This window comes from Micromonas commoda, chromosome 5 (assembly GCF_000090985.2).
Source record: "Micromonas commoda chromosome 5, complete sequence".
Lineage (NCBI taxonomy): Eukaryota > Viridiplantae > Chlorophyta > Mamiellophyceae > Mamiellales > Mamiellaceae > Micromonas > Micromonas commoda.
In genome coordinates, this window is record NC_013042.1 from 603,796 (window position 1) to 622,619 (window position 18,824).

Consider the following 18,824-nt stretch of genomic DNA (forward strand, 5'->3'; position numbering starts at 1 on the left):
GGGTTCGAGGGGCAGCTTCTGTTCGGCGGACCCGAGGTTTCTTCTTCGCTTCCACGCCGACGCGCGCGCCGCCTTCCCACTCATCCCGCGCGCGTCACCGCCATGGCCTCGTCTCCACCCCCACGCCACGACCACCACCGCCAGCGCTCGCGCGGGCGCGTCACCCCGTCTTACGTATCGTTTCCCACCTGCCTCTGCATGCTCCTCTGCGCGCTCCTGTGCAGCTTCCACACCTCGCCGGGCGGCCACGGCGCGGTGGCGGCCGCCGAGGAGGGCGACGGCGAGGGCGACGGAATATCTCAGGGTCCGTATCTCAAGGTGTCCAAGGTTTCGAAACACCTCGAGCGGGCGAGGACCGGCGAGGACCTCCGCGTCGACGCCGATATCTCCTTTCGACGAGAGGGCCTCGGCGAGGACGACCCTTACCTCGTGTCGCTCCACGACCGATACGTCGTCACCGCGCGAATCCGTTACGTCTCCATGTTCGGAGAGGAACGCGTGGCCGACATGCGACGCGTGCCCGACGCGAAGCCCACGTCCTGGACCGGCTCGATACCCGCGGAAGACCTGCCGGGATACGGCCAGATGGTCCGATACGGCGTCGAGGCCTCGGCGGTGGCGAGGGAGTTTCCCTTTGACTCGCTGCGCGACTCGAAACCGAAAGGCGATAAAAAATACGCAACCGTCGTGGACCTGGTCGCCGTCGCGGACGAGACGTCGCTGCCCACGCTGCACTGGTTCGTAAAAGCGCCCGAGGACGAGGCCAACGCGATGTGGGACGAGCCCGTCGGCTGTTTCCTGATGTTTCCAGAGAACGGACCGGCGAATAAGGGCGGAAAGCTCAGGTTTTACGACGCGGTGACCGTTCGAAGGAGGGGGTCGGGCCGCCGCGGGCAGAACGCGGCGGCGAACATGTGGGGCAAACGCGGGAGCAAGGACTGGCCGAAGCGCAAGCTCAAGTTCGACTTCGACGGGCCTTCGTTCCGCGTGGACTGGGGCGACGGCCAGCGAAGGAAAGTGGAGGAGGTGAACCTGCACTCCGGATACGATGAACCGGGGCCCGGAGCGACGTACCTGCGCGAGGTTCTAGCCGCGTCCGCGTTCGAACGCGTGGGCGTCCCGGCCCCCGCCGCCAAGCACGTCGTCCTCCGCAGAAACGGCGAGTTCTTCGGCCTCTACGTCATGGTGGAAAACGTCGACGGCGAATTCCTGGAGCGGAAAGGCGAGTCCCCGTCGGGGCCCCTGTTCAAGGCGGTGCACTGGAGGCAGAGTAACCTGCGCCCCCGGGCGCCGGCTTGGGCGCCGTGCAGGTACGACGCCGCGTGGGAGAGCGGCTGGGGAGCGTGCCCCGAGGTGTACAGGTACTCGACGTCGCCTCGACACCTCGACGAGGCGGGCGCGAGGGACGAACTCGACGCTTTGCTCTCCGCCCTGGACGCGATCAACTCCCGCGGCGACGCGACACCGATGCGAGCCGCGATAGATACGACGCTCGTGACTCGGGAGATGGCGGTTCAGACGGCGCTGCTGCACCAGGACAGGTGCGCGAAGAACTACTACGTGTACAGGTCCAGGGGAACGAACAGGTGGTCTCGGATCCCTTGGGACATGGAGGATTCGTTCGCGACGGATTACAGAAATAAGGCCGGTCGATGCGACGACGACGGCGGCGACGCGTGCGACTGGGCGCAGTACTGCGTGCAGTCGTGTTGGAAGTGGAACTCGCCGTTCTTCTGCGACAGGGACCACCCCCAGGACATATTCACGGAGAGCGACGGACGATCGACGTGGAATCATCTGGTAAACGGCGTGTTGACGGACGTCGACTCTCGGACCGCGTACTTGCGCGAGTTGAAGAGGGCGACGGAGTCGTTGCATCACTCCGGTTGGCTGGAGGGCGAGGCGCGGCGGCTCCGGGACGTGATCTCGTCGGACGCGAGGCGGGACGCGGCGAAGTGGGGGCTGGGGGATCTGGACGAGGGCGTGAACGCGCTGGTGCGACAGATCCGCGACAGGAAGTCCATCCTCGAGTCAAACTACGGCGCGTGGTGGCGGGACCTGTGAGAGACGCGCGGTAGACTAAACGCTGAATCGTTGAATTGACACGCCTCATCCCCTTCGCTATGTGCATCAGCGGCCACTTATTAGGTCAGCACGAGGCCGATATCCCCGGGCCCGAGCTTGTTGTGCAGCCTCCAGTTGTACAGGTAGTACTGAAGGTTGCCATCGCCGATGCCAAACTTGAGATCCTTGAGAAACTGAGCGTTGTCCATCAGGTCCAGGCAGTTGAACACGTCAAAATCCTTCTGCCTGGCGAGGATGAGCGCGTCTTCCATCAGCCGCGTCAGGTCCGCCTTACCCGCGACGTTGTAGTACGAGTACGCCGCCCGGAGGGTGCTGTGCCCGCCGCTGGATTGGATCACGGTGGACGGGAGCGAGTAGAATGACACGAAATCGGTGATTTTCCCCGGCTTGTCCGGGTCCTCCACCACGTACGAGTAAACGACCCCATCGCGCATCGATAGGTGGTGCCTCGTCTCCTCCTCGTCGAAAACCGGCGCGACGGCAAACTTCTTGAGGTAGTTGTTCAGCAACGCGGTCACCGCGGGCACGTCCTTGTCCTCCATCGGTCGGATCCCGGGCGTGGCCGGCTTCTTGTCCAGCCTGAAGAACTTTATCGTCTGGCTCATCGTCATGCGGCTGTGGAGATGGGTGAACCCGATCTCCACGAGCTTCTTGACGTTGAGCGATCGGTGCCAGTACCGAGCGGTGCCGATGGGCTTGGGGAGCACCACGCCCGCGGTGTACGCCGCCTGCCAGATACCGCTCAGGTTGATCCTCCGGGTGATCTCGCGGATGAGCATGGGAGCCAGTCGCTTCGATCGGAGCTTCTTGTGGATGCACAGGAAGTTGATCTCCGCCAGGTCCAGCTTCTTTCCCTTGACCGACAGCTTGGCGGGTACGCCGGTGATGAACGCGACCAGCTTACCCGTGCCCACCACCCTCACGCCCAGGTGCCAGTCCTTAACGTACCCCGGGGGCTGGAGCACCCACTTGAGGAACTCGCGCGAGTACTGGAACCTGAACATGGCGTCGTCGTCCTCGACGTAGTTGTTGTCGAGGAGCTCGAAGACCTCATCGTTCACCTTCTTGTCCGTTACGTCGCACGTGCACCACTCGAACGACGGTGGCAGGTGGTACCCCTCCTTCTTCACCTCGTCGACCGTCATCGGGTCGTCGATCGGGCCCTCGGGTCCGGATTTATCGAGCTCGGGCTTGAGCTGGCCCACCGGCTGGGTCTCCCAGAAGGCGTGGTCCTTCACGTCGTCGAGGGACATGCCGGCAAAGGATCTGCCAGCCTCCTCGGCCAGATCCGAGGGCGCGGGACGCTCATGGTCCTCGTCCGCCATGATGCTACGCGTCGATGGGACCCCCCGATCGTCGCGCACGAAATACTGATGTTTGTGATGCGACAGGACCGCGCCAAATCGACTGAATCTCGGAGCTGCCCGGGGTTGACAAATACGTCCCGTTTGAACGAGCGGACGCGCCCAAAACACGGGTCACCGACCCCTTCCGCCTCGAAAGGTTCGCGGCGGAGTCTCCCGATCCCTCGGTCCGTTTGGTTCGTGCGCGCACGGACGCTCACACGCCCGCGGGAGCGACGGGACGCACCGTCGAGTCGCCCTCCGTTGGACTACTTTTTTGTTCGTTGGGGTGCCGAACGAGATCTCGTTCGCCGTCGGAGGCGGAGACCGTCAGGTACCGGGGTTAGCCGCTGAGACGTCGTCGAGATGGCGTTTCAGAACGATACCCTGTATGCCGTGACCGGCCTCTTCGCCTTCTCGGCGTCGATCATGGCCATGACGCAGGTGCGTGCGCCCCCGTGACCCCCGGCGAGAAACCATGTCAACAAAAGGCGTGTGCCCTTTTCCCTTACACGCGCCCCCGTCCCCCTTACGCAGATCGCCATGCATCTCAAGAACTACACGCAGCCGGCGCACCAGAGGTTCATCATCCGTATTTGTTTCATGGTTCCCATCTACGCCATCTGCTCGTGGCTCTCGCTCCTCCACCGCCCCGCGTCGCTGTACCTCGACACCTTCCGCGACTGCTACGAGTCTTGGGTGGTGTACAACTTCCTCAACCTGTGCCTGGCGTACGTCGGCGGACCGGGCAACGTGGTGAACAGGATGGCGGGCAAGGAGGTGGATCCCAGCTGCTGGGCGATGACGTGCTGCCTGCCCCCGCTGCCTATCGACGGTGTCTACATCCGCCGGTGTAGGCAGGGCGCCATCCAGTTTGTCCTCCTCAAGCCCATCCTCGCCGGGCTCACGCTGATGCTCACCTGGGGAGGCGTGTACGGAGACAACGAGATCGTCGCGGACAGGGCCTACCCGTACATCGCGTTCGTGTACAACATGAGCTACACCCTGGCGCTGTACGCGCTCTTACTCTTCTACCTTGGCGCGCACGACTTGCTCAAACCGTACAAGCCGGTGATGAAGTTCGTCCTCGTCAAGTCGGTCATCTTCCTCACCTTTTGGCAGAGCATCGTGTGCGCCATACTGGTCTCCGACGGGGTGCTGGAGACGGGCGCCGACGGTAGGGCGCTGCAAAACGTGCTCATCTGCGTCGAGATGATCATCGCCGCTCCCTTCATGTTGAAGGCGTTCCCTTGGAGCGTGTACTCGGGGATGGGCACGAAAGGAATGTTCAACAACATCTCGCACGCCATCTCCATCGACGACGTGGTGTCCGATACCGTCCACCAGTTCGCGCCCACGTACCAGGAGTACGTGCTCCACGGCACCGAGGGTGGACCCACACGCAAGATCAGGCTCAAGACCCACGTCATGATGGGCCAGGAGATGATGAACGCGCGAAACGGCGGCGCCAGGGGCGGCGGCGCCAGGGGACCCGGCGGCGGGGATGAGCGACCGGGCGCGGGCATGCTCGCCAACGCGGGCTTCGAGAATAGCTACGGCATGAGGGACGTCCAGGACGACTACCAGGACGACGACGACGACGTTTGGGACGGGGAGGGCGACGTCGCGGACGGGGAGGGCGAAGGGGACGGGGAGGGCGAAGGGGGGCGCGGGACGGGGAGGCCCGCGGCGGGCGCGATGGCGCCGCTCGGGATGGAGAGACGGGAGGAGACAGGGACCGTGTTCGACATGGTGATCGATCGCATGGACCCCGTGCGCGTGGAGCATTCGCTTTTGGACGGCGGCGGCGGGGGCGGCACAGCTGGCGGCGGCACAGCTGGCGGCGGCACAGCTGGCGGCGGCACAGCTGGCGGCGGGCAAGCGGGGCTGGCGCCGACGCCACCGCCGCCTCGGGGGAACAGGCGATGGGACGCGACTCCCGCGCCCGCCGCGCTGGCGCCGCCGCCGGCGTTCCCTAAACCCTGAACCGCGGGATGTTCCCCGCGGTACGTCGCTGGATATCTATCGCGTGGCACGACGAGAACCTTTGATTTGGCAAAACCGGTGAATAAAGTTACAACGCCGAACGAGCCTCGCCCGTCTTCCTCCTTCCCGCGCGCGACCGCCTCCCTCTTTCTCGCCTGATGCTCACGAATCGTCTGTCTCTGTAGCTGAGTACGTTACGTGTCAGTCGAGGTAGAAGAGGGTGACGATCTTCTTGCTCATCTTCGCCTCCATGCACGTGTCGAGCAGCGTGTTCGAGTCGTGAAACGCGAAGCAGATCACCTGCTGCACCCGCCCGACGATGTCCTCGTTGCACAGCCTCGACGCCTCGCCCAGCGGCAGGTGATCCTTCTCCCCCCGCTCCACCACGTTCTCCACCTGCTCCAGCAGCTCCCGCGACTCCTCCGGCTGCTTCTCCAGGCTCTGGGGTAAGATCACGGTGAGCAGGTCCGGTCGCTCGGCGCGAAGGGCGCCGCGGATCACCGCGGCGTTGGTGCCGGTGGCGCCCGAGGTGAATATGTGGTTCTCCGTCAGCACCAGGGCGTAGGACAGGATCTCGACGAGCTCCTGGTGCAGGAAACCCATGTTCCTGGTGCCGAAGAAGCCTATGTTCTTCGGACCTCCCGACTGGATGGCTATGAGCTCCTGGAGGTAATCCAGGTCCGAGGCTCCCCCGTCGGGATCGAGCGCTCGCTCCAGAAGGGCCGCCGCGTTGCCCTTGGTCACCGCCTCGGCCTGCGTGCCGAGCTCGCCGGCGCCTTTACCGAACTTGGAGAAGTCCGGAACGGTGTCCGGGATCTTCACGTCGTCGTCGTCGCCCGCCTTGCCGATCGGATCGGCGTCGCCGCGCGGTTCGCCCTCGCACCTCCGAGCCCCGTCGGGGCCCGAGGACGCGGCCGGGATCGGGGAGGCGCGGGGTCGGGCGCGGGGACCCACGCGAGCGCCAACGGTACGGGATGCGGCGCGCGGCGCGTAGGTGGCGCGCGCGGCGCGAACGGCGCGAACGTGCGAGCCGAGCGACGCCGAAGCCATGTCGCGATCTAAACAAACCTAACTCCAAAAGGCGATTTCGTCCCAGACCGAGAGCGACGATCCCTGCAGCCCGTGAGATGACGCGACCTCGCCGATGACAACCCCGAAGATCGCCCTCGCCTCGCGTACCGTCCACGCGGGTCGGTGCGCCGATGTTTATGCCTCCCCGAGACGCGCGGAAGGTTACGGTTACCGTACGAGTATCGCCCCCGAGCCCAGATCGCCCTGCACAGCTGGCAGACCCGCTGATTTGGCTCATTTGGCGGGAGAAGGCGACGGAGGAAAAACCCCCACACCAGACGAGAGGCGCGCGCCAGATGGGGCTCTTCGTGCCGGTGGTCGACCAGGAGCGCGCCAGGTTCGAGCGCGGTTCGGGCGGCGACGATACGGCATCCAGGGCGCACCGCGCGTTCCACGATCCGCACTCGCTGCACCGCGGCAGCCGCCCGGAAGACGACACCGAGCGCGACGTCGGATCGCAGTACGCGAAGAAGGGCAATCTCGTCAAGGTGGACGGCAAGTGGGTGAAACCCTCGAAGGACAGGGACGGCCGGGGTTCCAAGCCCGGCGTCTCTCATGCGCTCGGGTCCGAGCCCCAGAGGTTCATCCCGGAGAAAGAATTCAGGGGCGCGCGGCTGGGATACTACTTTGCCATGGGCAAGCACGGCCTGGGTTACTACAAGGACGATCCGAGATTGTACAGATCGAACCAGTGGCGGGACACCTGGGAGGAGCTTCAGGCTGGGGACGCGCGAGCGAGACAGGCGAGGCGCGAGGAGACCAAGGCCGCGCGCGAGGATCGCAGGGACGCGAGCGCGTACGACCCGCACGACTACAGGGGAGGACGCGACCGGCACCGGGGCGGGTCGAGGGACAGGTCGAGGGACAGGTCGCATCCGTATCGCGGAGGAGGAGGAAGCGGGGGAAGAGATGGACGCGGCGGTGGGGTCGACGACAGGGACCGGCGCGATCGGCGGAGGAGCAGGAGCGGGAGCAGGGACCGGGGTGGGCGCGGGTCGCCTCCCAGGGAGATGACGCGGGAGGAAAAGGAGAAGGCCGCGCTCGAGAGGCTCGCGGCTAAGCGAGCGGGAGCCGGGGGTGGCGGTCACAGGTCGCGAAAGTTTGGGGATTTTTAATTAAAACCATTCGCGCTCATCACAGCGGAAACTCGCGCTGCAGCAGCTCCAGGTCCTTCCTGTCCACCGCCTCCATCAGCTCGATCCTCCCGCAGCAACCCAGCGATATGCGCAGGTACCCCCACGCACTCTCCGCCTGCGGGTTAAGACTCAGCGCCCGGACGTAATACGCGACGCTATCCGCGTACTTGCCCTGGTTGGCAAACGCGATGCCCATGTTACACCACGCGCGAACGTAGTTGGGCTTGAGGTCTAAGGCTCTCTGGTACGCCGCCATGGCGTCCGCGGACCGGGCGCTGTTAGCCTGCGTGGCGCCGAGTTTGTTCCACATCGAGTAATCGTTCGGCGCGATGTCGAGCGCCCGGTTAAACGCGTCGACGGCGGCGTCGTAATCGCGGCACAGGTGCGCGAGGACGCCGAGGACGGCGTGGACGTCCGCGTCTCTCGGCGCGGCGGACGCGGCGCGCTTGAAGAGCTCCAGCACCGATGCGGGGGTATCGACGCCGCCGGTGCGTCCGAGGGCCGACGCGTGCTCCGCCTCCAGCGCCCTGAACCTCGGCTGGTTGCGAAGCCACGCGCGCATGTGACCGACGGCTTCGTCCTGGTCGAGCTCGTTGGTGTGGCTGACGCCCAGGGATAGGAGAACCTCGAGGTTGTTCGGGTCCGCCTCGTTCGCCTTGGTCATCGCGGCGATGGCCTTGCGATCGTCGTCGTTCTCGGCGTGAACCGTGCCGAGCAGCCGCCAGCCTTCGACGAGCTTGGGATCCGCCCTGACAGCCGCCTCGAGGGCGAGCGCCGCCTCGCTGAGAACGCCCCTTCGGAACAGATCCCTGCCAACCTCGAGCGCGTCCTTACGTCCGAGGTAAGGGTTAGGATCCGTGAACTGGTAGTGCGAGCGCTCGGCGTTTCGGAGCGCCGCGCCCTCCGACTCGATCTGGTCCCAGACGTTTTCCAGCGCCCAGTCGGGGTTACCCCGCTTCATCTCCTCAAACTCGGCAGCCCACTCCTCGGGCACGTCCGCGAACTCGTCCGCCCACCCTTGCGCCGGGTCCCGGTCGCGCTGCGCGACGGACTGATTCTGTTGGAACTGGCGCGCCCAATCAGCCGCGGGTCCCCCGGCGGCGGCAAACTCAGCCGCCCAGTCGCCGCCGCCCCGCGCCCGCGCAAACTCCTCGCCCCATCGCTCACCCGCCGCGCTCCCTTGTTGGGCACCCGGGGTCACCTCTACGACGTCGTTTCCCTCCACCACCGTCTCCCCGCGGCTCATCCGGGACATGAAGTTGAGAAATTGAGAGTTTTGAAACTTGGGATTTTGGTCGCTCGACATCGTCTCGGCGATTCGACCGGCGTGCGCCGCAGTCTCCGCCTGCGCCTCCGTCGGCACGTGCGCCCGTTCGGCACCCGCCGCGCGTCCCTGTTCCCGCGCGTCCTGCTCCCGCCGAAACTCGCGCGCCCACTCCCCGCCGGGCATCGCCGCGTTGAACTCCTCAGCCCACGTATCCGCGGTCGCGTCGGACCGAACGCCGTCAGCCGCCGCCGGCGCAATCTCGTCCACCCGCGGCGACGCTCTCCGACCGCTGTATTCCTCGGTCCACTGCACGGCGTTCGCCCCGGGGTTAAGGGACATCGCGGCGAAATCATCGGCCCACCGCGCCCCGCGCTGCTGCTGCTGCTGCGGGTGTTGGTGATGAAGCGGGTGTTGGTGCTGGAACTGGTTGTTTTCGTTGCGGCGAAAGTCGTGGACCCAGCCCGCTCGCGAGTCCGCGCTGGCGTCCGCGAGCGCCGGACCGTTCGGGTGTCCCCCCATCGTGAACTGCCTCGGCCCGTCCATGGCGCCCTCGGGCGTCGGGTCGATCGAGAGCGGCGACAGGGCGGCTCCGAGCCTCGCGCGAAGGGCGTGCTCGGGCGCCATGCCGTGGACGTGCCTCGCCATGATCGCGCTTCGGTTGCGGATGACCGTCTTCTCCCGCGGGGTCAGGGTGAGGTCACGCGGCGGCGGGGTGGAGGCGGACGCGGGCGCGATGGACGGATCCGCCACCGCGGAGTGAAGCGCGGCGGTGAGCGCGGGATGCTCCGGCGCGACGGGGGGGGTCATCGGCGGCGGGGCGCCCAAGTCTCGAGGGGCGCGGGACAGGTAGCCCTCGGGCGCGCCGCGCTGCTGCTGGAATTCCGCCGCCCATCCTCCCTCCCGCGGACCGCCGGGCGTCCCGCGATACTGCCCCGGGAGCGCGCTGAAACCCGCGTCGTCTCCTCCCAGCAGGTTCCCTCGCAGCCGCTGCTCGCTGAGGAACTGGTCGGCGAAAGCGCCGGGCCCGGGCGATCCGGGTCCAGCGCCCCTCGGCCCGACGTGCTCCGGGTGCCGCCCCTTGCGATCGCCGAGGACCGCGTCGGCGAGTCTGCCGAGGGGATTGGTGGAGGAAGCGCGCTCGTCGGGGACGGCGCAAGAGCCGCCGCCCCCGGGGCCGGCCACCAGGTCCCTGAGCGACATCGCAATTGTGCGAAGGGGCGCCCGCTGACTCGAGCTGTCGAGGTTCGAAGCTTTGATCTCCGCTGCTGATCGCGCTCGTCCACGACGTTTGGATGACCTGCGCCTCGGCTGAGCGAGATCTCGTCATCGTGCCTCACTAGTTCGAACGCACCGGCGCGCGCTCGCGCTCATCAGGAGTCGCGTCGATCGGTCGACGGGAGGGCGATCCGCGCGGAAGGACTCGGAGTCCCGGGATCGAGGCGGGCGCGATGGGCAACGGCAAGAGCGTGCCGCTCGACACGGACCCGCGATGCGAAACGTTGGCGCCCATCTGGGGGCCCTTCGTCGACGCCTTTGTGGACACGCTGCACGCCAAGGGGGGAGCCGTTCATCCGCCTCCACCTCGCGAACTCCGGCGCGGAGGATCCAGAGGACGGCGTGCCTCCGACGGCGACGCGGATGACGCGGCAAAACGATTGGCGGAGGCGCACGCCCTTCGATCGCCGGGCTCGCCGGGTTCGGTGTTTCGTCCAGCCGCTGAGAGGCTGGTCGCCATCGGGGACCTGCACGGCGATTTGAACAAGGCGACGCGGGCCTTTCGCGCGGGCGGGCTCATCGATTCGCACGGCAAGTGGATCGGAGGCGCGACGGTCGCGGTGCAGGTCGGGGACCAGCTGGACCGCGGCGGTGACGAGGTCGCCATCCTCTACATGCTCGAGCGACTGCGAAAAGAAGCCAGAGACGCCGGCGGCGAGCTCATCGTGATGAACGGCAACCACGAGACGCTGAACGTCGCCGGGAGGTTCCGATACGCGTTCGAGCCGGGCATCGAGGACTTCAGGCGGTGGCGGGGGCGGCAGCTCCTCGGCGCCGCGCTGAAGGCAAAGTGCGGGGAGAAGCCCGGGGGTTGCGCCATCGTCGGCGCGGCGGCGGCGGCTGCGGCCGTCGACCGAAAGGCTGAGAAGAACGGCGAACCCCGCATCGAAAGTCGCGGCCGGTCGGGCAACGCGCCTCCCCCCGGATCCGCGTCCGGTCGCATGTACGCGGACACCGGCCCGGGGTGTACGATGCCGAGACTCGCGGCGCTCGCGCCGGGTGGACCGATGGCGAAGAGGTTCCTCGCGCATCAGCCCGTCGTCGTCGCGGTCGGATCGACGCTGTTCGCGCACGGCGGCGTGCTTCCCCACCACGTCCAGTACGGCCTCGAGCGGATCAACCAAGAGACGAGCGAATGGATCCGCGGCGACGGCAAGCCCGGGCCGCCGCCGGTGCACGTCAGCGGCGGTCGAAGCGTGGTCTGGGCGCGGGACTACTCGTGGCCGCAGCGGCACAAGTGCGACTGCGGGGTGCTTCGGCGGGCGTTGGACGGCCTTCCGGGGATTGACCGCGTGGTCGTGGGTCACACGATCCAGCAACCCGAGGGTGTTAACGCGGCGTGCGACGGGCGGGTGCTCCGCGTGGACGTCGGCATGAGCGAGGGATGCGGCGGGTCCGAGCCCGAGGTTCTCGAGATTTTAAACGACGGGGCGGAGATTGCGAGGATGAGGTGGGACTCCAAGGGCGGGAGGGCGGTGCGGGAGCCGGTGACTGGGAGCCTCGGGGCGACGGCCACGACGGTCGCCGCGAGCGTGGCGGAGGCTGGCGTGAAGCCGCCCGAGGAGCCCGTGATCGAGTCGAAGCTCGATGAAGCGCGAGTCTTCTCGTGGAACCGGGATCACAAGAGCGGCTGGCGGAGACGGCTCTCGACGATTTGATAGTCTATTCTTTGACGGCGGCGGCCTACGCGAGGCCTACGCGCTCTAACGCTCTACGCGTCTTCGTCCTCCTCGGCCACGCACGCGTCCATCAACTCTTCGAGCTCTGCCTCGTCCTCCCCGTGCCGCTCGATCAGTCTCTGCAGCAGCGCCTCCTTCTTGCTCTCCTCCTGACCCAAGCACACCAGAAGGTCGTTGAGCTCCGACTCGGCTTGCTCCGCAGCCTCCGCAGCCTCCGCGTCCTTCTCCTGCACGACCCTCGCGAGCTCCGCGGCACCCTCCCGTCGCCCCTCTTCCCTCGCCGCCGCCACCGCCCCCACGTCGTCGTCCATCCCGGAGGTGTCCAGCTTGGCCGCGAACTCCGCGATGGCCGAACGTCGTCCCCGTTCCTCAGCCGCGACGACGTCGGCGGCGGCTGCTTCCTCAGCCTCCTCGATTCTCCTGGCCATCTCGGCTATGGCCCCCGCGCGACCTTCCTCCCTCGCCGCCGCCAGGTCAGCCTCGGAGGACGTCGGCGCGGTTAAGGGTTTAGGTTCGGCGCCTAAACCTTCCAGCCGTTCACGCAAGGCTCGGTTCTCCTCCTCGTGGCGAAAAACCTCAGCTTCCAAACCGTTGTACGCCTCGGAGAGCGATCGGAGGCTCTCCTCCGCGCCTGCTGTCGCGGATCTCGACTCCTCCAACTCGAGCTTGACGGCCCTGAGCTCCGCGTCCAGCGCCGCCTTGGCGTGCTCCATCGCGGCTTTCACCTGCGAGCTCTCCACGCCGTCGGGAATCGAGCCGGACGCCTCCGGGTCAGCCCCGGGCCCGCCGCCGCCGCCGCCGCCGCGGGCCAACTGCTCCGCGAGAACGGCGTTCCTCGCGCGCTGCTCGGCGAGCTCCGCGTCCTGCGACCTGAGCAGGCTCTTCAGCCTCGCGGCGTGCGCCTCCGCGCTCTCGCCGGCTTTGGCTTCCCACGATCCGGTGAAGTCGCCGGCTGTGACCGGTTTAGGTCTCGCGTACAGCGTGATGACGCGTTCCTTGACGCTCTCCTCGAACGCGTCGATGAAGGACGCCATGGAGTGGTCGTACAGTCCCCCCGTCGCGTCCTCCTCCCCGCGCCCGTCGCTCTCGCCAACCTTGCGGTTGACCAGCTTCTGCGCGGTTACGCGCGTCAGGGGTTTGGCGAGGACGGGCGCCGCCGCCGCCGCGATAAATTCCGGCGTCTTGCGCATCTCCTCCCACCTTCCGAAGAACTCGTTCAGGCCGACGCGCGCGGTGACGACGTCCAACACCGCGTGCGCGTCGACGTGACCGTCCAAAGTCTCGGCGCAAAGGCAGCACCCGAGCAGCACCGACGCTAACCCCGCGACGTGCGCCGAGCTGCCAGAGTCCCGGGCGAGATCCGCGAGCATCGGGAGGTGCGCGGCGGGCGCCAGGAAGGAGTTCACCGCCGGCGCACAGCCGTGGAGCCACGCGATGAGCAGGCGGAGCAGCACCGCCTGGAGCTTCTCGGCGTCTTTACGCGCCGCGGCGGCGGCGGCGATGCGCTCGGCGTTGGTGAAACCGGGAGCGCCCCCCACCCCGCCGCCGCCGCCGCCCGCTCCTTCGCCCAGCGCCGACGAGGACGACGAGCGCACCGCCGCGGAAAGGAAGCGCATGATTCGCGGGAGCAACAGGTCGGGGGGCTCGGACGAAGATTTCGGCATCTCGAGCGGGATGGTCAGGATCCTCGCCTTTGCCGTCGCGTTACCGTCTAAGGCGTGGCGGAGCACGGCGGCGGCGTGGCACGAAACCTCGAGCTCGTTCGGGGCGCCGATCGGAGTTGGGTCATCGCCCTTGCGGTGCGGGGATTTACCCGTCAGCGCGCGCGCGAGCAGACCGCCGAGCGAGACGTTGCGCTCGCCGTCGTCGTCCTCTTCGCCGGCGGGCGCGATCGTGGAGATGAGCATGATCTGAAGCTCGGCGTTACCCCGCAGGCACCGAGCGAAGACGCCCTCAGCCGCCGTGCGCTCAGCGGCGTCCAGACCCCTGAGCGCCACGCGCAGACACGCGAGTAGCGCGGGTTCCGATCGTTCCGTCGTTTGATATCCGCCTTTGCCGGCGACGTCCGCCACCCGCACCGCCGCGGCGAACAGCAGATCCTGGTTCCGCCTGCTATCCGCGACCATGTCTCCCAGGCATCTTAGCGCGAATACCCGCACCGGGACGCTGTCCACCGCCTCCACCCCCAGGCACATCGCGAGCAGGGTGTCCAGCATGCCAGCCTTGGCGAGCGCCGCCTGGTTCGCGGCTCGGCACTGTTCCTTCGCCGCGCGTTCCCTGGCGGCAATCTCCGCGGCTACGTCGTCTCCCCCCTCCACGTTGACCACGGCGGATTTGGCGGGCCCGCCGACGTCGCTGGACGACACCAGCATGGTGACGAGCTCCAGGGCGCAGAGCAAGTTGGCAGCCTTCTGCGGCGCGAGCGGCGGCCCGCCTTTGGCCTGCGATGGCACCTTCAGCGAGAGCATCTCCGGGAGCTGGTGCAGGAACGAGGACTCACGGAAAAATGACTGATTGGACGGGGAGCCCCTGAGCAGGTTATTGCACAGTTCGAGACAGTCCTGCACGATGATCCCGCCGTCCGCGGCGCCCTCCTCCCTGATCACGTTGAAGCACCGCTCGAACGCCCCCTCAAACGCCACGATCTTGCGAAGGTCCTCGCTACCGCGGGTGAGCGATATGAGAAGCAGCAGCGTCTCGTTGCGGATCACCTCGCGCTCCGTCAGGTTATCCATCAGCCGTCCGACTCCAGTGGGGTTGGACATTATCGCGGACTGCACCTCGAACGGATTCGTCGTGCTCAGCGCCGTGAGCAACTGCATGGTGTGGTATCGCACGTAGAAGTCCTCCTCGTCCAACAGCGAAAGCGCCAGCTCAAGGTTTGCGGGATTGCGAACAAACGCGTCCGCGTTTGCCGCGCCCGCGTGTGCGAGGTGGGCACCTTCCCCGCCCTCGCGCACAGCTGTGTCGGCACCCCCATCGACACCCGCGACACCCCCGGTCAGCGCGTTGACGAGGACCTCCAGGACGCCGTGCACAAGCTCCGTGTCATTTCGCTCCTCCGTGAGCGAGGTGATCAAAGTGGGCAAGCCGATGACCCCGATGGCGAACTGGGCCACCCGGGACTCCTGCACGAGGTCCCGTAGCTCGTGCGCGGCGGAGCGCCGGTCGTCGGCCAGTACACCGTCGCTGATGCGCTCGAGGAGCGCCTGGTGATGGGACGGGAACGGGGGGAAAGAATGGTTTGGGTCAGGTCTCGCGACGGTCTGGGTAAAAAGGCCGCGGGTGTCTTTCACGGATGGGCACCCCGCGCGTAAGGAGATCTGTGCGTGGGTCGCACCTCCGCGCCGCCGTCGTCGATCTCGTCGGGGTTGATCCCGTTGCCGTGGATAACGATGCGGCCGAACTCCTTGGCCGCGCCGCCCACGCCCTGTCGGTGGATGAGGGAAGGGAGTTGGCAGGTGAGCGTCTCAGATCGGCACTTGTGAAGGTTTCTTCACTCCGCCGGGCCGTGTCGAGCTTTGCATCGGGTCCCGCGCGCGCTCCGTTGACGCGCGCGGGAAGGGGAAAAGACGGGACGCACCTTGGCCACATTCTTGACCCTGCCGACCAGCCCAGACATCTCGCCGAAAGGAATGAGGGGTCCCAGCGCGGGTTGTTGTGACCCGCCAAACGTTCCATTTTCTCCCAGTCGAGCCACTTGACTGGCGCTCAAGCAGCCAAAGAGTTGCTGTCGTTGTTAACACAAGCGCCCTCCGAAACCCTCGCGGGGCTCACTCCGATCCCGGTCCGGGGGACACCCATCGACGCCTTATTCGATCCATGGCTGATACCGAGCACCGATTCAAGTACGTCTTCATCCCCGCGGACGAGTCCATCCCCGTGGAGGAGAGAGAGGGCATCGCCGTCGGGTCCGCGGGAGGCGATATCCTGGTCGATCTTTTGCGCCCGCATTTCCTCGGGGGCGGTTCATTCGTCGACGCCGACGCCGCGAGGAGGGAGGCGGAGCGACATCTCGGTCCCGAGAAAGCCGCGCGGCTCTCTCCCGATCGCCTTGTTGCCGCGACCGAGTCCGGATCCACGGAAACCTTCGCGCTCGTCCACCCCGCATCCACGAACGGCTACAGAGGCGTCTACCTGTACACGGACGAGTGCGGCAAGCTCAAGTCGCTGCCGGAGAACCCGCGCGCGCTGGAGCTCGCGCAGCGATGCGGCATCGACGTCAGGCACCCTTTCCACGGCGACGCCTTCGTCGGCGCGGTCAAGACGAGCCCGCCGCCGATGCGCAACGTCAGCTTCACCCAACACGAGCTCGACCCCGGGTCACCGTGGATGCTCATCGCCCCGGCGGAGAACGCGGTGTACGCCGAGACGTTCAGAGAGTTCATGTCCGCGGTGGAGGGCAAGGCGACGCGGGAGGAGCTGGAGCACAGGCGTACGTCAGTCACCGAAGAAACCGAGGGCCGACGGTCGAGACGGACGTCCGAGGGAGAGGAGATCCCGCCGCACGGCTTGAGGCTCAGGGACGGCGTATCGACGTACCATGCGTCGCTCGCCAGCTGTGTCGATGCCCCGGTGTCGGTGGAAAACTCGTGCGCCGCGGGTGGGGTCGGCGTCGTTACCACGCGACGCATCACCCGCGGTGAGGCGATCTGGTCCGAGGCGCCGCTCGTGTCGATCCAGTCCCCGTCAAACGTGGACGAGGCGTTGTGCTGCGGGTGGTGCCACAGGGCGGTCGGGGACATCGACGCGTACCTGTCGCTTACATGCGGAGCAATCGACGGCGACGCGGCGCGAGGAAACGGGACGGATCGCGCGTCGCCCCCGTGGATCGCCGTGCGAAGCCTGGGACCTTCGTTGGCGGCGCTGGCGGAGGCGGAGGGCACGCCTCCGATTGTTCGGTGCAAGCGGTGGCGGAATAGGGGGTGCAAGGAGGTGTACTGCGGCGACGAGTGCGCGAGGTATCACGCTCTGGCGGGTCACGACGTGTTGTGCTGCTCGGACTCCCCTTTGTCATCCGACGGCGACGTCCGAGAGGAGGAAGCCTCGGGGGGCGGGGGAGGTGACGAGGCTGAGCGCGCCGCGAGTTCTTCTGCGAGTGCGCTTCGAGAGTTCTTCTCCGGAAACGATAACCTGCACATGATCGCGAGGGTCGTGGGCGCGATGGCGTCCGCCGTCGCGTCGGGCCAAACTTGGGACGAAGCCACGCTGAGGTTTCGAGCCTTTGTCGGCATCCCGTGGTGGGAAACCTCCGGGAGCACGGGGGCGGAGAAACGGCTGGCAAAACGCTCGATGCGTCTCATGACGGAATCCGCGCACGCCGCGGAGCTCAACGTCGCGCGCGAGGCTGACGCCGCGGCGGAGGCTGGCGACGAGGACGCCTTCCGGCTCGCGCGCGACGTCAGAAACGTCCTGCATTCGTTCCCCGACGTCCTGAGTCGACTCGGTTTGGACGGCGTGGGACACCTGCTCGGCGTCTGCGACATGAACCAGCTCTCGATGACGATCGACGGGCCCATGCGCAACGTGTGCAGGAAGCTGTTGCGGGTGGACGAGTACGAGGGCGCCGACGCCGCGAAGCAAACGCTGGATGTCTTGCTGCCAATCGCGCTCAGGGCGCAGGCCGTGCGCGACGCGGAGGACGCGGCCGCGGGCAAGCCTCGATGGGGCGGCGAGGATCGATACGAAGGGGACGAGGAGGAGGAAGAGGATCGATACGAAGGGGAGGTGCGGTTGGACGAAACGGCCGACGCCGAGGACCTCTTCGACGCCAGCCGCAGGCTCTTCGGCGGCTTCAAGGGGCAGGCGCTCTTCTCGCTCCTGTGCCTCGTGAACCACTCGTGCGAGCCGTCCACCGCGGCCAGGTTCAGCAGCTGGAAGGGACGCGCGATGGTCCGGCTCGAGGCCTTGAGGGACATAGAGTGCGGGGAGGAGCTGACGATGAGCTACATCGACGAGAGCGAGACCCTGGAGGAGCGCACGTCCGCGTTGGCGTCGTACGGCTTCGCGTGCCGGTGCAACAAGTGCGTCGGGGAGGGCGCCGACCGAAGCAACGACAACTCGGACGTCGACTGACGTTTTCCTATTCTGACACGTTTCCGCTGATCTCGTAACACGCAATCCTAATTACCGACCGCTAGCTAGTTGGGCAGCTTCTTGCGCACCAGGCCCTTGAAGAAGTCCAGGCTGTTCCCATCCGGGTGCAACTCGTATCGAGCTCCGCGCGAGTCCGTCGCCAGCAGGTACCCCGTCCCCGTTATCCCCTTGACCACCAGCTTGACCTTCCCGCGCCCGCCGTCCTCCTCCAGGGTCACCTCCTGGTCCGTGTGCAGCCACTGCCGCAGGTACGCTCCCTCCAACGTCTCGAACGAGTCGTGCGCGTCCAGCGCGGCGCACATCGCCTCGAACCTGTTCATGAAACCCGCCAGCAAACGTTCCCTGCTCACCCTCGTTTGGACCGCACCGTCGACGGGTAACCCGTCCCTCTTGAGACGTCTTCGCACGATGTCGTTGACGCACGTCGTGGGCTCCGCGTTGTCGAGGTTTATCCCCACCCCGACGACGACGTCGAACCCTCCGTCGCTGTACGTGGACGTGCACAGCACGCCGCCGATCTTGAGACCGCCGCTGTACAGGTCGTTTGGCCACTTAATCTTGGCATCCACGGCGGACCCGGTTCCCCGCCGGTGGCCCTTGGCCCCCGCGGCTACGAGCGCGTCGTCCGCGCTCTCCTGTATGGCGTCCACCGCCGCCATCGTCGCCACGTACTGGATGAACGGCAGCGTCCGGCCCTCCCGGTGACGCGTCAGCAGCGAGAACATGAGGCACCCCGGCGGGCTCGTCCACGCGTTGCCCCCTCTGCCTTTCCCCGACACCTGCGCGTCCGCGACGCACACCACGCCGGGTGGCAGGGACCTCGGCGACGTCGTCGCGTTATCGCTGATGAGGCGCTGCGTGGACGGGAGCGTTCGCGCGGTGAGGA

The 18,824-nt window shown here is 66.8% G+C and overlaps 10 protein-coding genes across 10 annotated transcripts; 5 read left to right on the plus strand and 5 right to left on the minus strand.

Moving 5' to 3' along the window:
• Positions 1-102: 102 nt before the first annotated feature.
• MICPUN_58554 (predicted protein) lies at positions 103-2,064 on the plus strand (the record flags this gene model as incomplete). Its single annotated transcript, XM_002502067.1, has 1 exon — positions 103-2,064. One exon carries the CDS (start codon positions 103-105, stop codon positions 2,062-2,064), a length of 1,962 nt encoding a protein of 653 aa, XP_002502113.1.
• A 12-nt stretch (positions 2,065-2,076) lies between these two features.
• On the minus strand, positions 2,077-3,444 carry Nmt (myristoyl-CoA:protein n-myristoyltransferase). The gene has a single exon (XM_002502450.1). The coding sequence runs from the start codon at positions 3,408-3,410 to the stop codon at positions 2,145-2,147; it is 1,266 nt and encodes a 421-aa protein (XP_002502496.1). The 5' UTR covers positions 3,411-3,444; the 3' UTR covers positions 2,077-2,144.
• A 350-nt stretch (positions 3,445-3,794) lies between these two features.
• MICPUN_100502 (predicted protein) lies at positions 3,795-5,414 on the plus strand (the record flags this gene model as incomplete). The annotated part of the gene is made up of 2 exons (XM_002502068.1): positions 3,795-3,872; positions 3,966-5,414. 2 exons carry the CDS (start codon positions 3,795-3,797, stop codon positions 5,412-5,414), a joined length of 1,527 nt encoding a protein of 508 aa, XP_002502114.1.
• Positions 5,415-5,615: 201 nt separating this feature from the next.
• MICPUN_71451 (predicted protein) lies at positions 5,616-6,095 on the minus strand (the record flags this gene model as incomplete). Its single annotated transcript, XM_002502451.1, has 1 exon — positions 5,616-6,095. A coding segment is annotated over one exon (480 nt), but the record flags the coding sequence as incomplete, so codon positions are not given.
• Positions 6,096-6,781: 686 nt separating this feature from the next.
• On the plus strand, positions 6,782-7,545 carry MICPUN_58558 (predicted protein; the record flags this gene model as incomplete). Its single annotated transcript, XM_002502069.1, has 2 exons — positions 6,782-7,353; positions 7,395-7,545. The coding sequence occupies 2 exons, from the start codon at positions 6,782-6,784 to the stop codon at positions 7,543-7,545; spliced, it is 723 nt and encodes a 240-aa protein (XP_002502115.1).
• Positions 7,546-7,577: 32 nt separating this feature from the next.
• On the minus strand, positions 7,578-10,088 carry MICPUN_58559 (peroxisomal protein importer family; the record flags this gene model as incomplete). The annotated part of the gene is made up of 1 exon (XM_002502452.1): positions 7,578-10,088. One exon carries the CDS (start codon positions 10,086-10,088, stop codon positions 7,620-7,622), a length of 2,469 nt encoding a protein of 822 aa, XP_002502498.1. The 3' UTR covers positions 7,578-7,619.
• A 518-nt stretch (positions 10,089-10,606) lies between these two features.
• Positions 10,607-11,585, plus strand: MICPUN_69358 (predicted protein; the record flags this gene model as incomplete). Its single annotated transcript, XM_002502070.1, has 2 exons — positions 10,607-10,953; positions 11,056-11,585. Coding segments are annotated over 2 exons (877 nt in total), but the record flags the coding sequence as incomplete, so codon positions are not given.
• Positions 11,586-11,804: 219 nt separating this feature from the next.
• On the minus strand, positions 11,805-15,464 carry MICPUN_58561 (predicted protein; the record flags this gene model as incomplete). Its single annotated transcript, XM_002502453.1, has 3 exons — positions 11,805-15,031; positions 15,139-15,272; positions 15,426-15,464. 3 exons carry the CDS (start codon positions 15,462-15,464, stop codon positions 11,875-11,877), a joined length of 3,330 nt encoding a protein of 1,109 aa, XP_002502499.1. The 3' UTR covers positions 11,805-11,874.
• A 200-nt stretch (positions 15,465-15,664) lies between these two features.
• On the plus strand, positions 15,665-17,917 carry MICPUN_100506 (predicted protein; the record flags this gene model as incomplete). Its single annotated transcript, XM_002502071.1, has 1 exon — positions 15,665-17,917. One exon carries the CDS (start codon positions 15,665-15,667, stop codon positions 17,915-17,917), a length of 2,253 nt encoding a protein of 750 aa, XP_002502117.1.
• Positions 17,918-17,991: 74 nt separating this feature from the next.
• On the minus strand, positions 17,992-18,753 carry MICPUN_72068 (predicted protein; the record flags this gene model as incomplete). Its single annotated transcript, XM_002502454.1, has 1 exon — positions 17,992-18,753. A coding segment is annotated over one exon (762 nt), but the record flags the coding sequence as incomplete, so codon positions are not given.
• Between the last annotated feature and the right edge of the window lie 71 nt (positions 18,754-18,824).